A 19,139-nucleotide genomic window follows, 5' to 3' on the forward strand; every position below is an offset into this window, starting at 1 on the left:
CTCTCTGACAGGAGAGAGGAGAGATTCACTGGTGTAAAGGAGGGGGCCTTCGAGGGACCCAGGGCAATGCAAGCACTCAGGTAGAAATTGTATCCTTCAAAGTCTCCTCACTCTCCCCTAACTCTCCACTTAGCTCGGCCAGATGCCAGGAAAACGAACCTTTGACTTAGAGCTGGTGGGGCTTTTTCTGGTGTTTGGTGTGGGGTTGGTTGGTTGGTTGGTTTTGTTTGCGGATTTTTGGTAGGATAATGTCTATTTTGCAAAACAAGAAGTGCTCCTGAAACAGTGCTGGGCTCAGTGAAACACCTGACTCAAATAAAAATCTTCAAGATTGTAGAAACACCCTGTTTCAATGTTGTCAACCCAAAAAGTTGTGGGGGTTTTGAGTCAAAACAATGCCTTGTTTAGAATTGTTAAAAAAGGGGAAAGGTCAGTATTGACTAAAACACTTAAAAATGATTAATAAGAAACATTTATTTACCCAAAGTGAACTTTTTTTGAGAGAGATTTTTGGTTAAGAAACGCTTTGGAGATTTTGCTTTTTTCGATCTGAAAAATTTCAAAATGCCAGAAATTCTCCTGGGATGGAAAAACGTTTTCCCACGTAGCCCTGCTTTGAAAGCTAACCCACCATTGTATAATCTGATAGACATGCAGCCAAGAATCAAAGTGAATTTGCTCAATGTAAACAGACATGAGGGTATTAACTCCCATGACACTTTGGTGAGTCGTGCTAGCTGGGGATATGACCTGCTTGACATTAGAGCTGCCTCTAGGACTAGAATGTAATTAACTGGCTAAGTGAGAGTGTAGACAGGAAATGAAGGTTAAAACATCGACTTTGATCAAAATGTGCCATGAGCGCTGGGCTCACACTGACTCTCTGGAGACAGCACCCCCTACAGCATCGCGCCCCCTGCTGCTGTGCTGGGACATTGGGTCCAAAACGGACTCAGAGCGTATGTCTACACAGGGATAAAAGACCGGTGGCTGGCCTGGGTCAGCTGCAGGGGTAAATATTGCTGTGTAGATGCTCGGACTGGGGCCGAGCTGAGAAATGTACTGAGCGAATGTTTTTGTTGGTGGTGGGTTTTTTAGCCCCAGAGCCCTGCAAGCCCAAGTCAGTTGACCCAAGCCAGCTGCAGGTTTTTGATCCCTGTTCAGACATACCCAGAGAGAACAAGGCCCCACCCCTTCCCTGCAGCACAGCACCCCCCTAGAACTTTGCTGGGACATTGGGGTCGGCACTCACACCAAGGGAAGAGACACCCACTCCACTCTGTGCAAAGCAGCATCCCCTTGCAGAGCCCTGGGCTCAGGCCTGGCTCAGAGCGTTCTCTATAAGCAGTTTTCTATAAGAATCGTTGCATTAAATTAAGCACTGGCAGGACCTTTGGTGTAACCATCATCGTCAGCACCAGGTGCGTTCTGCAGTCCAGCCTAGCCAGGCCCACAGACTCTCCTCACTAATGAAATACACAGATCCTCTTCACTGTGCCCAAACAACACTTCTAATAATGCCCACTGGAGCTTCCCAGTGGTGGTCGGAGGGCATCATTATATGTACTTAAAAACACAGCGAACATCAACAGTTTAATATTGGCCCAGCCATGAGTGATCCCGAAGGAGAGAGATACACAAGTGGGGAAGGGAGGAGAGCACAAGGAAGAACAGAGAGAAGGTGCAAGGTTATAAGAAACTGCAGAGAGAAAGGACATGTCAGAGCTGAAGGGAAAACTAAACAGAGCAGAGAAACGATTGCTAGAAACAGAGAAACTGCCTGATCGGATCAGTGCTGGGGCCCCTCCAGCCTGGTCTTCCGCCGTGGCTGGTACCAATTACTTAGGAGGCAGATGCAAGGAACCTGCAGTGGGCAGCTCTGGGGTAATGCTCTGTAGGGACAAAGATCCTGAGTCCCGGCTGGTTTGAGGCGGGCTTCGCATTCGAATCAAACCCAGCTCCTGTGTGAAGTGTCTGGTCGGAGGGATTTCACGAGGGAAAGGGAGAGCCGAGAGAGCAGCTTTGAGCGCTGGCTGCAGCATCCCACCAAGCACACGGCCAGGTACCATGCACAGCCGTAGAGAGTCATACAGGGAGAGATTTTAAGGCTAGAGGAGGCCAGGATGATCCTGGGTACCAAAGGCCATAGAATTTCACCCAGTTACCCCTGCACCAAGCCCAGCAACTCCTGCCTGACTAAGGGCCATCCTCCACAGAGGCAAGTGCTCTTGTCTTGAAGACAGCGAGAGACAGAGAATTTGTCTGTATTTTGCTCTGGGCTTCTATCCCCAGCTCTGCGAGAGGAGTGGGGTCTAGTGGGTTAAAACAGAGCAGGCTGGGAGTCAGGACTTCTGGGTTCTATCTCCAGATCTGGGAAGGGAGTGGGGTCCAATGGGTTGGAGCAGGTGCAGAGCCAGGACACCTGGGTTTGATTCTGAGCCCCGTACGTGAGTGTTATTCCAAATGCCCATGCAGAAATCACCCATTTCGCCCTTTGTTAATTATAAACACTGCAGGTTCACTCGCAGGGACACAAACGGAGTGGATGGAGTGTGGGAACAGATCCCAGATCACCCATTTCATCCTGGTGGGGCTCCCGTATCCCCCAGAGCTGCAGGTGCCCTTGTTCCTCTTCTTCCTCCTCATCTACCTGTTGACACTGTGCGGGAACCTGCTCATCCTGCTGGCAGTGGCCCGGGAGCACCGGCTGCACAAGCCCATGTACTGGTTCCTCTGCCACTTGTCCTTCCTGGACATGACGGTCTCCTCGGTGGTGGTGCCCAAGGTGGTGGCCGGCTTCCTGTCGGGCGGCGGGGCCATCTCCTTCCATGGCTGTGTGGCCCAGCTCTTCTTCTTCCACTTCCTGGGCTGCACTGAGTGCTTCCTCTACACGGTCATGGCCTACGACCGCTTCCTGGCCATCTGCAAGCCACTGCGCTACAGCGTCATTATGAACCGCAGAGCCTGCCTGTGCCTGGCAGCGGGGACCTGGCTAGGGGGCTCCCTGCACTCGCTGATAGAGACTGCACTCACCTTCCGCCTGCCCTATGGCCGGGACACCCAGGTAGGCTACATCTTCTGTGATATCCCGGCTGTGCTGAAGCTGGCCTGCGGGGACACAGCGCTCAACGAGCTGGTGACATTCATTGACGTGGGATTCGTGGCCATGACCTGCTTCCTGCTGATCCTGACGTCCTATGTCTACATCATCTCGGCCATCCTGAGGATCCGCTCCGCTGAGGGCAGGCATCGGACCTTCTCCACCTGCATGGCACATATCACCGTGGTGGTGACCTACTACGTGCCCCTGGTCTTCATCTACCTGAGGCCGGGGTCCCAGCACCCCGTGGACAGGGTGGTGGGTGTATTCTACACCACGGTGACCCCGCTCCTCAACCCCCTCATCTACACGCTGAGGAACAAGGAGATGAAAGCTGCCCTCATGAGACTGGGGGGCAGGAAACTGCCAGGGCCTGAGCCATGATTATCCTGCTGCCAGCAGGAGCTGCCTGAGAACTGGACAGGAGAGAGGGTCTTGGAGATGAACATCAGGACTCCTGGGTTCTGTCCCTGGCTCTGGGAGGGGAGTGGGCCTAACGATTGAACTCCAGGCTCCTGGGATCTATTGGAATTTGTTCCAATGCTCCTATGGCTAGAGGCGCTGATTTGCACTCCGGACTACTGGGTTGCATTTCTGTTTCTTGGAAGGGAGTCGTGTCTCGTGGTAAGAGCAGGGTGGGCTGGGAGTCAGGACTCCTGGGTTCTATTTCCCTGTATGACCTTTGGCAAGTCCCTTGGCATCGGTTTCCCCATGCAGGTAATTTCACTACAACATAACACCCAGGGTTGTGAGGCTAAAGTCACTACCGACTGGGAGGAGAATGAGGAGGAGTTCAGTCATGGGAGCCAAAGAAATAGGTTTTCTAACCACTGCATGGGGTCTGCATGTGACAATGGGAGGTGATGGGATCGGCAGCTTGGGTTTTTGTCCCATGTTTGAACATCTGGCATAGCGGGGTCCTGGTCTGTGACTGTGGCTCTGATGTACTAATCCAAGGAGAAGGGAAAAGAACAGAATGTCAGGCTCATCTAAGAAGGGGTCCCGGGGCAGAATCTGAGGTGTTTAACTTGTTTTAGGGACACAGAAACAGCTAAACAGCATCAGACCATTGGTCCGAACATCCCATTATCCCACCCCTTGGAACTGTCAAAGCTCTTCAACTCCTAAAAATAAAATGACGTCTGTCACCACATGGTCTTATTTTTGTAAAACCCACCCCCGCCCTCAGTATGCCACATGCACTTGCTGTGTCCTGTCCTCAGGGCCCATACGGCCTCTCTATCTCTGTGCAGCACACAGCACAAAGGGGCCCGTAGGCATGTCAGTGCTACAAAAAATAACCCCCAGCGATTCCCAAAGAAGGAAGGGTCTGAGGTGAAGGCACTGGAGTCGGACTCCAGACAGCCTGTGTCACTTGCTCTGTGCATGCCTTGGTTTCCCATCTGTAAAATGGGGCTAGGGCACTTCCTTAAGGCTGTTTAGATTATAAACTCTTTAGGACAAGGACTGACTCTGCACAGTGCCCACCACAATCGAGCCAGACCGCTAGGTGTTATTGGACAGACCCCAGCTGGCATAAATTGGCTGCAGCTCCATTGGAGTCAATGGTTCAGATCTCCAACAGGTGTGAACCCACCATAGCTCCACTGGAGTCAATGGTTCAGGTCTCCAGCTGGTGTAAATTGAAGTCAATGGGGCCATGTCGGTTTATACCAGAGAGGGTCTGGCCACATATGGACATAGCTGTATGTAGTGAGATTTCTACACCTTTCTGGACCAGCAGTATTACTTTCCTTGGTGCCCAGTTCACTGTGGGTTGATGTAGTAGAGGGTCATATTCCCATCTAGTGGGTGATGCTGATGTTTACCCCTGGGCAGGTCCATTGAAAACCCAATTTTCCACCAAAGAAAAGCTCCAAAGGAAAATTTACTACTCGTCCTTAATGATGATGATGATGACTGGCTTTTATATAACTCAAGATGTTCTCGTTATTCGGATCAATCTCTGATCCTTGTTTGAAATCTACTAAGCTCTTGGCCTCAATAATAATGCGTGCTGATGAGTTTGTCAGGCTAATTGTGCAAGTATAAAATGGTTTAGGATGGAAGTTGGTATAGAACCGGTGAGTTGACCCTCTGCACACCCAGGTGAACTTCATCTCACACTTTTGCTTTAGATTGGGAATTTCAAAAGCACCTCACAAGAGCTCAGAGTCTAACTGCCATAGACTTTTAACTTTCTTTGGAAATTCCAGCTTTAAAGTCCAGCTATTTTTGCTGTTCTCTAAGATTTCACTTGCTCTTTGTCGGTCTCATAAATGGGCCCAGCCGTCTCCAGACACTGGTTTCGGATTTATTTTTAATTTGAAGAACTAGAAAAGGCACAGAAAACTTAATGACCAGTTCCAATGACACAACAGCTGGGGGCAGGAAAGAAGAAAAAAATCCCCATTTTATTCCCAGGTTTAGGTTCTATGCGTATTGCATGATACTCAAAATTCAAGGCAACAGGTGCAGAAGACACAATACATAAGCACCACAAATCCAGAATACACTGTATGTGATGAGTGTAGCATTCTCACCTCAGTTAAATCTATTAGCATTTTTTCTTCCTTTTTTATCTTTCTAGCTTTATCTATGTAGCGAGTAACATTTTCAGAACCTCCTAATTAACGTAGGAGAGTAAGTCCCATTTTCAAAAGCCATTCAGCAGCCCAGTTCCACTGAAATTCAATCGGACGTGGCCAGATTTTCAAGGTATATTGCCACCTAAAGACGCAGATAGGCACGTAGTGGGATTTTCAAATGGACCGTGATGTTTAGGCCCAACTTTTGGTCACAGTTCAGAGTAACTGCACCTGTATTTCCCCTTATTGGTCCAGCAGGAGCATCTCTCTCGGGATTCCAGCTCCCTAGCTGTTGGGTGGAGACCCACATCTCTCTCCCTCCTGACTGGGGCCTTTCCAGGCTGAGCAGTTCCTTTCACTGCATTATTCCCTCAAAAGCCAGCCAGCCTAAGCAGCCCGACTTTGCTTCTCCCTCCTCCCCCCCCCCCCCCAGGGTGGTGCACAGTGTAATTGCCTCCGTTTTAAGTTCACACAGTTCTCCCTAAGTAAGCGTATTTTATTTTTAAAGTAAAAGCAATACAGAGAAAACATATTTTAAAATAGGCTCTTAAGCAAAATAAGCAGCCATGGGATAAGAGGGAAGGTCCTCTCATGGATTGGTAACTGGTTAAAAGATAGGAAACCAAGGGTAGGAATAAATGGTCAGTTTTCAGAATGGAGAGAGGTAAATAGTGGTGTCCCCCAGGGGTCAGTACTGGGCCCAGTCCTATTCAACATATTCATAAACAATCTGGAAAAAGGGGTAAACAGTGAGATGGCAAAATTTGCAGATGATACAAAATTACTAAAGATAGTTAAGACCCAGGCAGACAGTGAAGAGTTACAAAGGGGTCTCACAAAACTGGGTTACTGGGCAACAAAATGGCAGATGAAATTTAATGTTGATAAATGCAAAGTAATGCACGTTGGAAAACATAATCCTAACTATACTGTGGCAAAGTACCTCCTTCTCCTCAGCAGGCTCAGTCCTTTTTAGCCTTGGAGACCCAGGCTTGGGCAAAGCAAAACCCTGTAGGTAGCACAGGGGATGGCTATTCCTTCCCTCAGTCAGTCCCTTGTGCTTGTTTGTCTTCCCTTCTGGGGACAGAGTGCGGCCTTCCTTGCTGGAAGGATTCAGAGCCTTGCTGCTCCTAACTTACTGGCAGCTTCCCTGGTTCTCTCACTCTCTCTTCCCCCCCCTTCCACGCCGGGGAGGGTTTAAAAAAGTCCCAAGCAGTTGGAGCCAGCTGAACCTAATTAGTTCCCTAGTAACCCCTTGCCCAGCTGAACCTTATTTCCCCATGGTTCTCTCTCTTCAGTGGCTTGGGAGAGGCCTTTTTAACCCCCTGGGACTGATTACTACCCCCCCCCTTGTAGCTGTTTGTCCTGGGTTTGCCACATATCTCCCTCCCCCCCCCCCCCGCTCAACACTACGGGGTTGGGCTACTTGGGTCAGAAAGCAGTGCACTCTCGACAGGCCATCCGCATTGCCATGTTGGGTTCCAGACCTATGTCGTACTGTGAAGTGGAAGGGTTGAAGCGACAGGAACCATCTTGTTACTCTCGCGTTTTTGTCCTTGTTTTGGTGCATCCACTGTAAAGGGGCATGGTCCGTGACAAGGGTAAATCTCCGTCCAAGTAGATAGTAGCGGAGGCTTTCTATGGCCCATTTCACAGCCAGGCATTCCTTCTCCACCACGGCGTATTTCCGTTCCCTAGGTAGGAGCTTTCTACTGAGGAAGAGGACGGGGTGTTCATCATCTCCGACCATTTGAGAAAGCACCGCTCCCAGCCCTACTTCAGAGGCGTCGGTTTGTAGGATAAACTCCTTCCCCCAGTCTGGGGCTACTAGTACGGGGTCTGTGCAGAGGGCCATCCTCAGATCCACAAAAGCGCCTTCAGCTGCAGCAGACCATTTTACTATGTCAGGGCCCCGAGCTTTTGTTAGGTCCGTTAATGGGCATGCCCTGGTGGCAAAGTGGGGAATGAACCGCCTATAGTACCCCACTAGTCCCAGGAATGCTCTGACCTGTTTCTTCCGGAGTGGTCACTTCTGTATAGCTTCTAACTTGTTGAGCTGGGGCTTCACCACGCCCCTCCCCACTATATACCCAAGGTACTTGGCCTCAGCTAACCCGATCGAACATTTGGAGGGATTGGCAGTCAGCCCTGCCTTCCTCAGGCTGTCCAGGACCGCTTCCACCTTCTCCACGTGCGTCTCCCAGTCGGGGCTATATATGATGACGTCATCGAGATAGGCTGCCGCGTACTTTCCATGGGGTCGCAACAGTTTGTCCATTAGCCGTTGGAAAGTAGCGGGGGCCCCATGCAACCCAAAGGGGAGAACAGTGTACTGATATAGTCCTTCTGGAGTTGCAAAGGCTGTCTTCTCCTTGTCGGCCTTGGCCAGGGGGATCTGCCAATAGCCCTTGGTAAGGTCAAGGGTAGACATAAACCGTGCCTTTCCCAATCTGTCAATCAGCTCATCTATCCTGGGTATAGGGTAGGCATCAAATTGGGACACCTCATTGAGTTTGCGGAAGTCATTGCAGAACCTCATACTGCCGTCCGGCTTAGGCACTAAAACCACGGGACTGGACCATTGGCTATGAGATTCTTCAATGACTCCTAAGGCCAGCATTTTCCTGACCTCTGTCCTAATCTCTTCTCTCTTGGCCTCTGGGATCCGGTATGGCTTAACATTTACCTTCACTCCAGGCTCCGTGAGGATGTGATGGTGAACCTCCGTAGTCCTGCCCGGCTTTTCGGAGAACACATCCTGGTTGCATTCGATCAGGCTGATCACCTCTGATCGTTGTTCCGGAGTCAACTCCGGGGATATCCCCACCAGGTCGGGCTGGTTGCTTTTAGGGGATGGTGCCCCCAGCGCAACCACCGGAGCTTCTCTATCCTGCCAAGGTTTCAGCAGATTTATATGGTAGATCTGCTCCAGCTTCCGGCGGCCCGGCTGTCGGACCTTATAGTCGACTTCTCCTACTGCTTCTATTACCTCGTACGGCCCCTGCCACCTGGCCAGGAGCTTGCTCTCGGCCATGGGTATGAGCACCATCACCCGGTCCCCTACCTGGAACTTCCGGGTCGTTGCTTGGCGATTGTAGTTTGCCCGTTGTGCCCCTTGGGCCTTCTCCATGTGTTCGCGCACAAGGGGGGCGACTTGGGCTATTCTGTCTTTCATCTGCAGCACATGTTCAACCACGTTTCTCCCAGGGTTCGGCTGTTCTTCCCAGTCTTCTTTAGCCAGGTCCAGTATCTATGAGGGACCATCACAACCCCGACTAGACTTATTAGATCACATGGTCCCCCTATATCTCCCAGTTCGCATTGCATAGGCTCTCCCAGATTCGGGCATTGGGCAGCGATATGCCCCAATTCGCCACAGGCATAACATCGGTACCCCGCTTGGGGCAGCCCCCTATTTTTTGGGCTGCTGGGCTTTATCTCCCAAGTCTTTCTCCCCCATTCCTCAAGTCTCTCCGGGACCGCTGGCTGCTCTTCCGCCTCCTTCCTCCCCTCCACTGTCTGGCCTGGCGCTAGGGCAAACCGGGGCCTCGGTGCAGAGACTGGTCTCCGATTCTGGCGCCTTCCTTCCCTGGTGGTCTGAGAAAGTTCTTGGGCTGCTAAGTGTCTCTCTACGAGGGCAACTAGTTCATCATACGAGAAGGGATCATTTTGGCGGACCCACCCTCGTACGCCCGGCGGCAACCCCCTCATGTACCTGTCCAACACCAGGATTTCCACTACCTTCTCCGGCCCATGGGTCTCAGGGCGGAGCCACTTCCGGGCGAGGTGGATCAAGTCAAATAGCTGGGACCTCGGCGCTTTGTCGTCCCGGTACTTCCACTCATGGAAGCGCTGGGCCCTTATGGCCGGCGTCACCCCTGACCTCGCCAAGATTTCCACCTTCAGCTGGGGGTAATCCATAGCTGCTTCTGTGGTCATATCGAAATAGGCCTTCTGAGCCTCCCCACACAGAAATGGAGCCAGGATGCCTGCCCACTGGTCTTGGGGCCAGGCCTCCCGCAGTGCCGTCCTCTCGAATGCAAGGAGATACGCCTCTATATCGTCATCCATTGTCATCTTCTGTAAATAGTTGCTTGCGTGTAGTGGCCGGGTCCCCTGGGGCCCGTGCGTCAGCGTGGTCAGGGCTTTCAACTGGTTCACTACTTCATTCAGGGTGGCTCGATCTTGGGCCGCCTGGCTCATCAGCAATTGGTTTGTCTCCTGTTGGACCCGTACTGACTCTTGCTGGGCCATCATCTGTACTCTGGTAGCCTCTTGTTGGGCCGCAGTGGCCTGAATCAACGCCTTCACTACGTCCTCCTTTTTTTTTTTTTTTTTTGTGATTTACCTTGCCCTAAGATGGCTTGCCACAGCACCTCACTGCATCCCACCCCTGACACCACGTGTGGCAAAGTACCTCCTTCTCCTCAGCAGGCTAAGTCCTTTTTAGCCTTGGAGACCCAGGCTTGGGCAAAGCAAAACCCTGTAGGTAGCACAGGGGCTGGCTATTCCCTCCCTCAGTCAGTCCCTTGTGCTTGTTTGTCTTCCCTTCTGGGGACAGAGTGCGGCCTTCCTTGCTGGAAGGGTTCAGAGCCTTGCTGCTCCTAACTTACTGGCAGCTTCCCTGGTTCTCTCACTCTCTCTTCCCCCCCCCCTTCCACGCCGGGGAGGGTTTAAAAAGGTCCCAAGCAGTTGGAGCCAGCTGAACCTAATTAGTTCCCTAGTAACCCCTTGCCCAGCTGAACCTTATTTCCCCATGGTTCTCTCTCTTCAGTGGCTTGGGAGAGGCCTTTTTAACCCCCTGGGACTGATTACTACCCCTCCCTTTGTAGCTGTTTGTCCTGGGTTTGCCACAATACATATACAGTGATGGAGTCTAAATTAGCTGTTACCACTCAAGAAAGAGATCTTGCAATCATTGTGGATAGTTCTCTGAAATCATCCAGTCAATGTGCAGCGGCAGTCAAAAAAGCGAACAGAATGTTGGGAATCATCAAGAAAGGGATAAATAATAGGACAGAAAATAATATATTGCCTCTATATAAATCCATGGTACACCCACACCTTGAATACTGTGTGCAGATGTGGTCACCCCATCTCAAAAAAGATACATTGGAATTTGAAAAGGTTCAGAAAAGGGCAACAAAAATGATTAGGGGTATGGAACGGCTGCTGTATGAGGTGAGATTAATAAAACTGGGACTTTTCAGCTTGGAAAAGAGGCAACTAAGGGGGACTATGATAGAGGTCTATAAAATCATGAGTGGTATAGAGAAAGTAAATAAGGAAGTGTTATTTACTCCTTCTCATAATACAAGAACAAGGGGCCACCAAATGAAATTAATCGGTAGCAGGTTTAAAACAAACACAAGAAAGTATTTTTTCACGCAACATGCTGTTAACCTCTGGAACACCTTGCCAGCAGGTGTTGTGAAGGCCAATACTATAACGGGGTTCAAAAGGGAGCTAGATAGATTCATGGAAGATAGGCCCATCAATGGCTATTAGCAAGGTGTGACGGAGCAGGGAGCAGGGCGGATTTGACCTGGGAATGTAGCCTGGGAGTTACATTGAGCTACCTGAGCTGTAACCTGAGCCAGGAGGGGGGGTTGGGAGAAGTGACACCTTCTGCCCAGGAGACGGAACAAGGGAGAGGAGGAGCAGAGGGGAGGGGGGAGAGAGCTGCTGGAGAGTTTGGGAATTTCTTCAGTTTTGGGCTGGGAGGTGCAACGCAGGGAACCCCAAGCTGGGGTCTAAGCTCCCTGCGCTCCCCAAGAGGACCTGATTGAGGGGTCCTGGTTGTAGCTACGAGCTCTGCTGTAGACTGTGTTCCTCTTATCCAATAAAACTTCCGCTTTACTGGCTGGCTGAGAGTCACGGTGAATCGCAGGAAGCCGGGGGTACAGGGCCCTGAGTCCCCCACACTCCGCGACAACTGGTGGCAGTGGTGGGATCTACTGCACCCTGTGGACGGCGCTTCCTGCAGTAAGTGACTGGGGAGCAGTAAAACGAAGGGGGATTGACGGGGACCAGGTGGGCTGAAGAGTCAGAAAGAGACGGTTCAGGGGGCGATTAACATTGAGAAGGACTGTTGCAGTAACAGGGTCCCCCGGGGGATCGCAGCGAGCGGTCCCGGGGCGGAGGAGTCTGCAGCTCGACCCTGGCAGAGAGGTGGTGACCTGAAGAAGGGCTGGCACACTAGGGGTCCCCCTGGAACGGTGGAAAGCGGAGAGCACAGGCCGGCGAGTGGCCAGCAGGAGGATGTATGCTAAACGCCTTAAGAGTGACATGGTGGAGCTGTGCAGGCAGAGGGGGCTGCGCATTGGGAGGTCCACCAAAGAACAGCTCATTGCCCAGCTGGAGGAGAGGGATCGCTTGGATGAACCGAGCACTGTCCCTGAGGGCAGCCGCCCGGCGGATGCAGCGTGGGCCCCGGGGCCTGACATGCCTGGGAGGGGTCAGACCGCTGCCGAGGATATCCCGAGACCCTGCCTACCTATACCTAGGGGAGGGGTTGGGGGAAGCCCAGTGAATACCCAGGGCACCCTGACCCTGGCAGCCAGCAGGGGATCGTCCCGGCAGAGCTCCCCGTCCCGGGAGCGGTTGCGACTGGAATATGACAGGGAGCTGAGACTGAAAGAGCTCAAGCTCAAGTTAAGGCAGCAAGATCTGAAGCAGGAGCGGGAAGAGAAGGAGAAACAACGTCAACATGAGCCGGACCAACGTCAGCATGAGCTGGAACCGGCCAGGCTGAGGAGCAGTGGGACCCCAGCTGCAGTGAGCGAGGGGGGACCCAAGACTGCAAAGAGCTTTGATAAGTGCTTCCTGCCCCAGCGTAAGGAGGGGGAGGACATGGATACCTTCCTGATGGCCTTTGAGAATACCTGCGAGCTGCTCCAGGTTGACCCTGCAGAGAGGCTCCAGTTTCTCATCCCCTCACTGGACCCCACAGCCAGGGAGGTGTATAGCCGACTGAGAGTGCCTTGTTCCCCTGGAGGTGGATGGGAGGAAGGTCAATGGATACTGGGATACGGGCGCAGAGGTGACGTTGGCCCGGCCCGAGGTGGTGACCCCAGATCGAGTGGTGCCCGACACCTACTTTACCCTGACGGGGGTGGGTGGGACCCCATTCAAGGTGCCTGTGGCGAGGGTACACCTGAAGTGGGGGGCCAAGGAGGGCCCCAAGGATGTGGGGGTGCACCACCATTTGCCCACTGAGGTGTTGATGGGGGGGGACCTGGAGGACTGGCCAAGCGACCCTCCGGGTGCCCTGGTCGTGACCCGTAGTCAGAGCTGGCGAGGGGCACTGCACCCTGACCTTGGGGAGGGTACCTTGCCCGAGGCGCAGGACCCTAACTGGGTGTGGAGGGACCACCCAGGGACACAGCTCAGGGGGGCTACGGCCTCAGACCCAGCCGGCGAGAGAGAGCAGGTGCCCAGCCCTGTCCCAGCTGCTGAGTTCCAGGCCGAGTTGCAGAAAGATCCCTCCTTGCAGAAGATAAGGGACCTGGCGGACCTCAGGGCAGTACAGACCATGGGGAGAGGCTGCCAGGAGAGGTTCCTGTGGGAGAAGGGGTTCCTGTACCGAGAATGGGCTCCCCCAGGGGAAGTGGAGTCGTGGGGGATCAGGAGGCAGCTGGTGGTTCCCCAGAAGTTTCGCCACAAGCTATTGTACCTGGCCCATGACATCCCTCTCGCAGGGCACCAGGGAATCCGGCACACCAGGCAGAGGCTCCTACAGAACTTTTACTGGCCTGGGGTCTTTACCAACGTCCGACAGTACTGCCGATCCTGTGACTCCTGTCAGAGGGTGGCAAAGGCCCGGGAAAAGGGGAAAGCAGCATTAAGGCCTTTACCCATCATAGAGGAGCCTTTCCAGAAGGTGGCCATGGACATAGTGGGACCTCTCAGCAAGACGACCCGGTCAGGGAAGAAATACATTCTGGTGGTGGTAGATTTTGCCACCCGCTACCCCGAGGCAGTGCCCTTATCGTCCATCGAAGCGGACACTGTGGCAGATGCGTTGCTGACCATTTTCAGCCGAGTGGGGTTCCCCAAGGAAATCTTAACGGACCAAGGGTCCAACTTCATGTCGGCCCTACTCCGGTGCTTGTGGGAGAAATGCGGGGTCCGGCACAACTGGGCCTCAGCGTATCACCCCCAATCCAACGGGCTGGTGGAGAGGTTCAATGGGACACTAAAGATGATGCTAAAAACATTTATGAACCAGCACCCGCAGGACTGGGACAAGTACTTACCTCACCTGCTGTTCGCGTACAGGGAGGTACCCCAGGAGTCTACCAGGTTTTCGCCTTTCGAACTGTTATATGGAAGGCGGGTAAGGGGGCCCCTGGACCTGATGAGAGACGAATGGCAGGGGAAGGCCACTCCCGATGGAGAGTCGGTGGTGGAGTATGTCCTGACCTTCCGGGAACGACTTGCCGAGCTCATGGGCCTGGCCAGGGAGAATCTGGCCTGAGCCCAGAGGAAACAGAAGGTCTGGTATGACCGCACGGCGCGGGCCCGCACCTTCGCCACCGGGGATCAGGTGATGGTCCTCATCCCCGTGAGGAAGAACAAACTCCAGGCCGCATGGGAAGGGCCCTTCAAGGTTGTCAAGCAACTAAATGAGGTAAACTATGTGGTGGAGCTGTCGAACCGGGCGCACCACCGCCGGGTGTACCATGTGAACATAATGAAGCCATATTATGACAGGGGGGATGTGGTGTTGGCCATGTGTGGGCACTGGGAGGAGCAGGGAGATGACCCTTTAGTAGATCTATTCCCTGGGACAAGAGCTGGTTCCCCCCTGGAAACAATTCCCCTCTCTGCTCAGCTAACCCCTACCCAGCAAGCTGAGATCGTAGGGGTGCTGCATCTGTACCGACGGCTGTTTTCCAACCAGCCTGGATGCACTAATCTGACTGTCCACCAGGTGCAGACAGGATCACACCCGCCTATAAAATGCTCCCCCTTCCAAGTCACAGGGAAAACCGCTCAGGACCTGGAAAGAGAGGTCAGGGACATGCTGGCATTGGGGGTGATCCAGCCGTCCTCCAGTCCTTGGGCCTCGCCGGTGGTGCTGGTCCCCAAAAAGGACAAGTCGATCCGGTTCTGTGTGGACTATCGGAAGCTCAATGCCATCACTGTAGCCGATGCCTACCCCATGCCCAGGCCTGATGAGCTCCTAGACAAGCTGGGAGGCGCTCGGTACCTTACCACCATGGATCTTACAAAGGGCTATTGGCAAGTGCCGCTGGATGCAGATGCCAGGCTGAAATCGGCCTTTATCACCCCTCTGGGGCTCTATGAGTTCCTGACCCTGCCTTTCGGCCTGAAGGGAGCGCTGGCCACCTTCCAGCGCCTGGTGGATCAGCTACTGAGGGGGATGGAGAGTTTTGCCGTGGCGTATATTGACAACATCTGCGTCTTTAGCCAGACCTGGGAGGACCATGTGTCCCAGGTTAGACAAGTGCTGGACCAACTCCAGGAGGCTGGGCTGACCGTAAAAGCTGAGAAGTGCAAGGTGGGGATGGCTGAAGTATCCTACCTAGGTCACCGGGTGGGGAGCAGCTGCCTAAAGCCAGAACCGGCCAAAGTGGAGGTGATCAGAGACTGGCCCGCCCCCCAAACCAAAAAGCAGGTCCAGGCCTTTATTGGGATGGCGGGATACTATTGAAGGTTCGTGCCCCACTTTAGCGCCATAGCCGCCCCCATCACTGAGCTGTGCAAGAAGGGGAAGCCAGACAAGGTGGTCTGGACCGAGGAGTGCCAGGGGGCTCTCCGGGCACTGAAGGAGGCTCTGGTCAGTGGCCCAGTTCTGGCAAACCCAGACTTTGACAAGCCCTTTTTGGTGTTCACTGACGCCTCAGACACGGGACTGGGGGCAGTGTTAATGCAGGAGGATGAAAAGGGGGAGAGACACCCCATCGTGTACCTGAGCAAGAAGTTGCTACCCCGGGAGCAGAACTATGCAGCCATCAAGAAGGAATGCCTGGCCATGGTGTGGGCCCTCAAGAAACTAGAGCCATATCTCTTTGGGCGACACTTCACTGTGCACATCGACCACTCTCCCCTGACCTGGCTGCACCAGATGAAAGGAGCCAATGCCAAGCTCCTGAGGTGGAGCCTGCTCCTGCAGGATTATGACATGGACGTGGTCCATGTGAAGGGAAGTGACAACCTGATAGCGGATGCGTTGTCCCGAAGAGGGGGCCCTGAACTTCCCCGGGTCACTGGTCAGAGTGACCCCGCTCAGTTCAGTCTCGAAGGGGGGAGAGATGTGACGGAGCAGGGAGCAGGGCGGATTTGACCTGGGAATGTAGCCTGGGAGTTACATTGAGCTACCTGAGCTGTAACCTGAGCCAGGAGGGGGGGTTGGGAGAAGTGACACCTTCTGCCCAGGAGACGGAACAAGGGAGAGGAGGAGCAGAGGGGAGGGGGGAGAGAGCTGCTGGAGAGTTTGGGAATTTCTTCAGTTTTGGGCTGGGAGGTGCAACGCAGGGAACCCCAAGCTGGGGTCTAAGCTCCCTGCGCTCCCCAAGAGGACCTGATTGAGGGGTCCTGGTTGTAGCTATGAGCTCTGCTGTAGACTGTGTTCCTCTTATCCAATAAACCTTCTGCTTTACTGGCTGGCTGAGAGTCACGGTGAATCGCAGGAAGCTGGGGGTACAGGGCCCTGAGTCCCCCACACTCCGCGACACAAGGATGGGCAGGGATGGTGTCCCTAGCCTCTGTTTGCCAGAAGCTAGGATTGGGTGACAGGGCACGGATCATTTGATGATAACCTGTCTGTTCATTCCCTTTGGGGCACCTGCCATTGGCCACTGTCAGAGGACAGGATACTGGGCTTGATGGATCTTTGGTCTGACCCAGTATGGCCGTTCTTATGTTCTTATGTTAATAAAAGTGCCTACGTGCACAGTAATAAACTTACCAGAGATCACCCCAGCTCCACCATGGACTCTGTCGGGTGATTAGTCCTTCAAACCCCACAATGGGGTCTCTTCTGTGGTCACCAGCTTATAACAGCCTCAGCTCAGAACTAGCTCCATCATGACAAGTTTAGTCCATGCTTTATGCAGGATGGGGGTTTTTGATCTGGGGTTTCCAGGACTAGGTAATCAGTAGAGACTTCCCAAATATGTCCTGGCCCCCTTCACACATACTGTCCCAAACAGTTCTTAGAAGTTCCTAACATTTCCCCAGGATTACATTAGTCAGTCTCTAGGAAAGTTACGTTCAATCCACAATAACACATACACAATTGTATTTTTAATACAACGGACCCCAAAGGGATTAAACTTAATTCAATAAGTTTATCCAGGAAATTGCCGTAACTGTCACACCTTTAAAAATCAGGCCCTAGATAGCTAACTCTCATTGATTTCAATGAGAAAATCTTTTGAAAAAGCTTCTGAAAATCCTACTTGGTGCCTAAAGATCTTTAGAAATCTGGCCTACTGTCTAGCTTTACAGCAGTTTAGTAAATCCCACTAGGCACATTAGGCTTCTAAATAGGTCAGGTGCTTAACTCCCATTGAAAGTAACTGGCTAAATGCCTTAAAAAATCTGGTTTGCAGATGCCTGAATCCCACTGCCATTCAGTGAGAATTAGACTCCTAAATACCTCCAGCACTTGAAAATGGGAGTTAAGTCCCCAAATCACTTAGGTGTTTTTTGCAAATTTTATCACAAATCCGTTGATCTTCAGGGCACGTTGAAAAGTCCAACTGTTCACCCAGGAACTTTAGGCAAGTACCTAGGACAGGTGCCTGGTGAGCTGGGGTTCATGCCAGAAGATGAAGGGAATTTTTTTCCCTTCTCTTTTGCATGTTCAGAAGATGCTGCACTTCCTTCCGCAGATCTGTGTAATAAGGCTGAGATTTTCAAAGTCAGCTACAAGATTTGGATCTCAAATTCCTATTAATTTTAGTGCACACTGATTGTGCCTATCCCTTAGGCAGCTTGGAAAAAATCAGCCTTACTGCATGTCAATGACAGGTAGGTATTTTTAGGAGCATTTTTATGATTTGTAGAGATCCTGACAGATGGGGTTGTATGGTGATGGGGAAAGACAGAGGTTCAAAAAAGGCACAGAGCCGCCATGCAGATCTGTTTGTCGATGTATTTCTCTGCAGACCCACATGCTACCCCTGCAGCTGCCGCACATCAACGTGGAGGCATTTGACCCCCTCTCAGTTTTCTCAGAGCCGCTTTCACCTCCTTGTTCCTCAACGTGTAGATGGCCGGGTTCAGCATGGGCGTGACCACATAGCCAAAGAGCTGCACAGCGGTCACCATCCCTGTGCTCAGCTGGGGCTGAGTGTAGACCAGGGCACAGGGCCCGAAGAACAGCGTCACCACAGCCAGATGTGAGCCGCAAGTGGAGGCTGCTTTGCGCCTCCCGTCAGCCGAGTTTATCTTCAGGATGGAGTAGACGATCCTGACGTAGGAGGCGAGGATGAGGAGGAAGCAGGTCATGGGCACCATGCCAGTGTTGGTGAAGGTCACAGTCTCGATGACGTACGTGTCCGCACAGGCCAGCTTGACCACCGGGAAGATGTCACAGAAGAAATAGTCCACCACGTTGGACCCGCAGTAGGGCAGCGTGAAGGTCAGGCTGGTGAGGATGGTGGCATGGAAGGAGCTGGTGATCCAGGTGCCGGCGGCCAGGAGGGCGCACACCCTCCAGTTCATGATGAGCAGGTAGCGCAGCGGGTGGCAGATGGCCACGTAACGGTCGTAGGCCATAACGGTGCAGAGCAGGCACTCAGTGCTGCCCAGGAAGTGGTAGAAGAAGACTTGGGACATGCACCCGCCCAGCGAGATGACCCTGCTCTGAGCCCAGAGGTTGGCCAGCAATTTAGGGGTGCTGATGGAAGAGAATCCAAGGTCCACAATAGAGAGATTGCAGAGGAAGAAGTACATGGGGGTGTGCAGGCGGGCGTCAGCGAGGATGGCTGAGAAGATGAGCAGGTTGCCCAGCAGAGTGCAGAGGTAGAAGGCTAAGAAGGTGATGAAGAGGATGGTCTGGAGGCCATTGGTGTTGGGGATCCCTAAGAGGATGAAATGAGTCACCACAGTCTGGTTGACCCGCCCCATGTGGGACTCATTCCTGGGGTAGGGGAGAGAAATAATGCCAGTGAGTTACTGAAACAAAAAGACCTGTCATCCTATAGCTGCAATGCTCACCCTTCCTTCCACTGCCCCCACGACTCACTGTCACTAGGAGCGGTGTAAATTTCTGTCAGTGTAATGCCACTTGGGGACACGGCCACACTGGCTGGTGATGAACATAGAAAGAGAAAATGTCTGCCTTGAAGAACCTACAGTCCAGACACAAACAGACTAAGGGAACGTCTATTCTATTCTATTCTATTCCAGTTTCTTCTCTTCTCTCCTGTCCTATTCCAATTTCTTCAATTGTGTTCTGTCTAGGCCCTTTCCCC

The 19,139-nt window shown here is 52.7% G+C and overlaps 2 protein-coding genes across 2 annotated transcripts; one reads left to right on the forward strand and one right to left on the reverse strand.

Moving 5' to 3' along the window:
• The first annotated feature begins 2,545 nt into the window (after positions 1-2,545).
• Positions 2,546-3,484, forward strand: LOC135886460 (olfactory receptor 10G6-like). The gene has a single exon (XM_065414184.1). It carries the CDS (start codon positions 2,546-2,548, stop codon positions 3,482-3,484), a length of 939 nt encoding a protein of 312 aa, XP_065270256.1.
• A 14,375-nt stretch (positions 3,485-17,859) lies between these two features.
• Positions 17,860-18,792, reverse strand: LOC135886737 (olfactory receptor 10D3-like). The gene has a single exon (XM_065414518.1). It carries the CDS (start codon positions 18,790-18,792, stop codon positions 17,860-17,862), a length of 933 nt encoding a protein of 310 aa, XP_065270590.1.
• Positions 18,793-19,139: the final 347 nt, after the last annotated feature.

This window comes from Emys orbicularis, chromosome 12, assembly GCF_028017835.1.
Source record: "Emys orbicularis isolate rEmyOrb1 chromosome 12, rEmyOrb1.hap1, whole genome shotgun sequence".
NCBI lineage: Eukaryota > Metazoa > Chordata > Testudines > Emydidae > Emys > Emys orbicularis.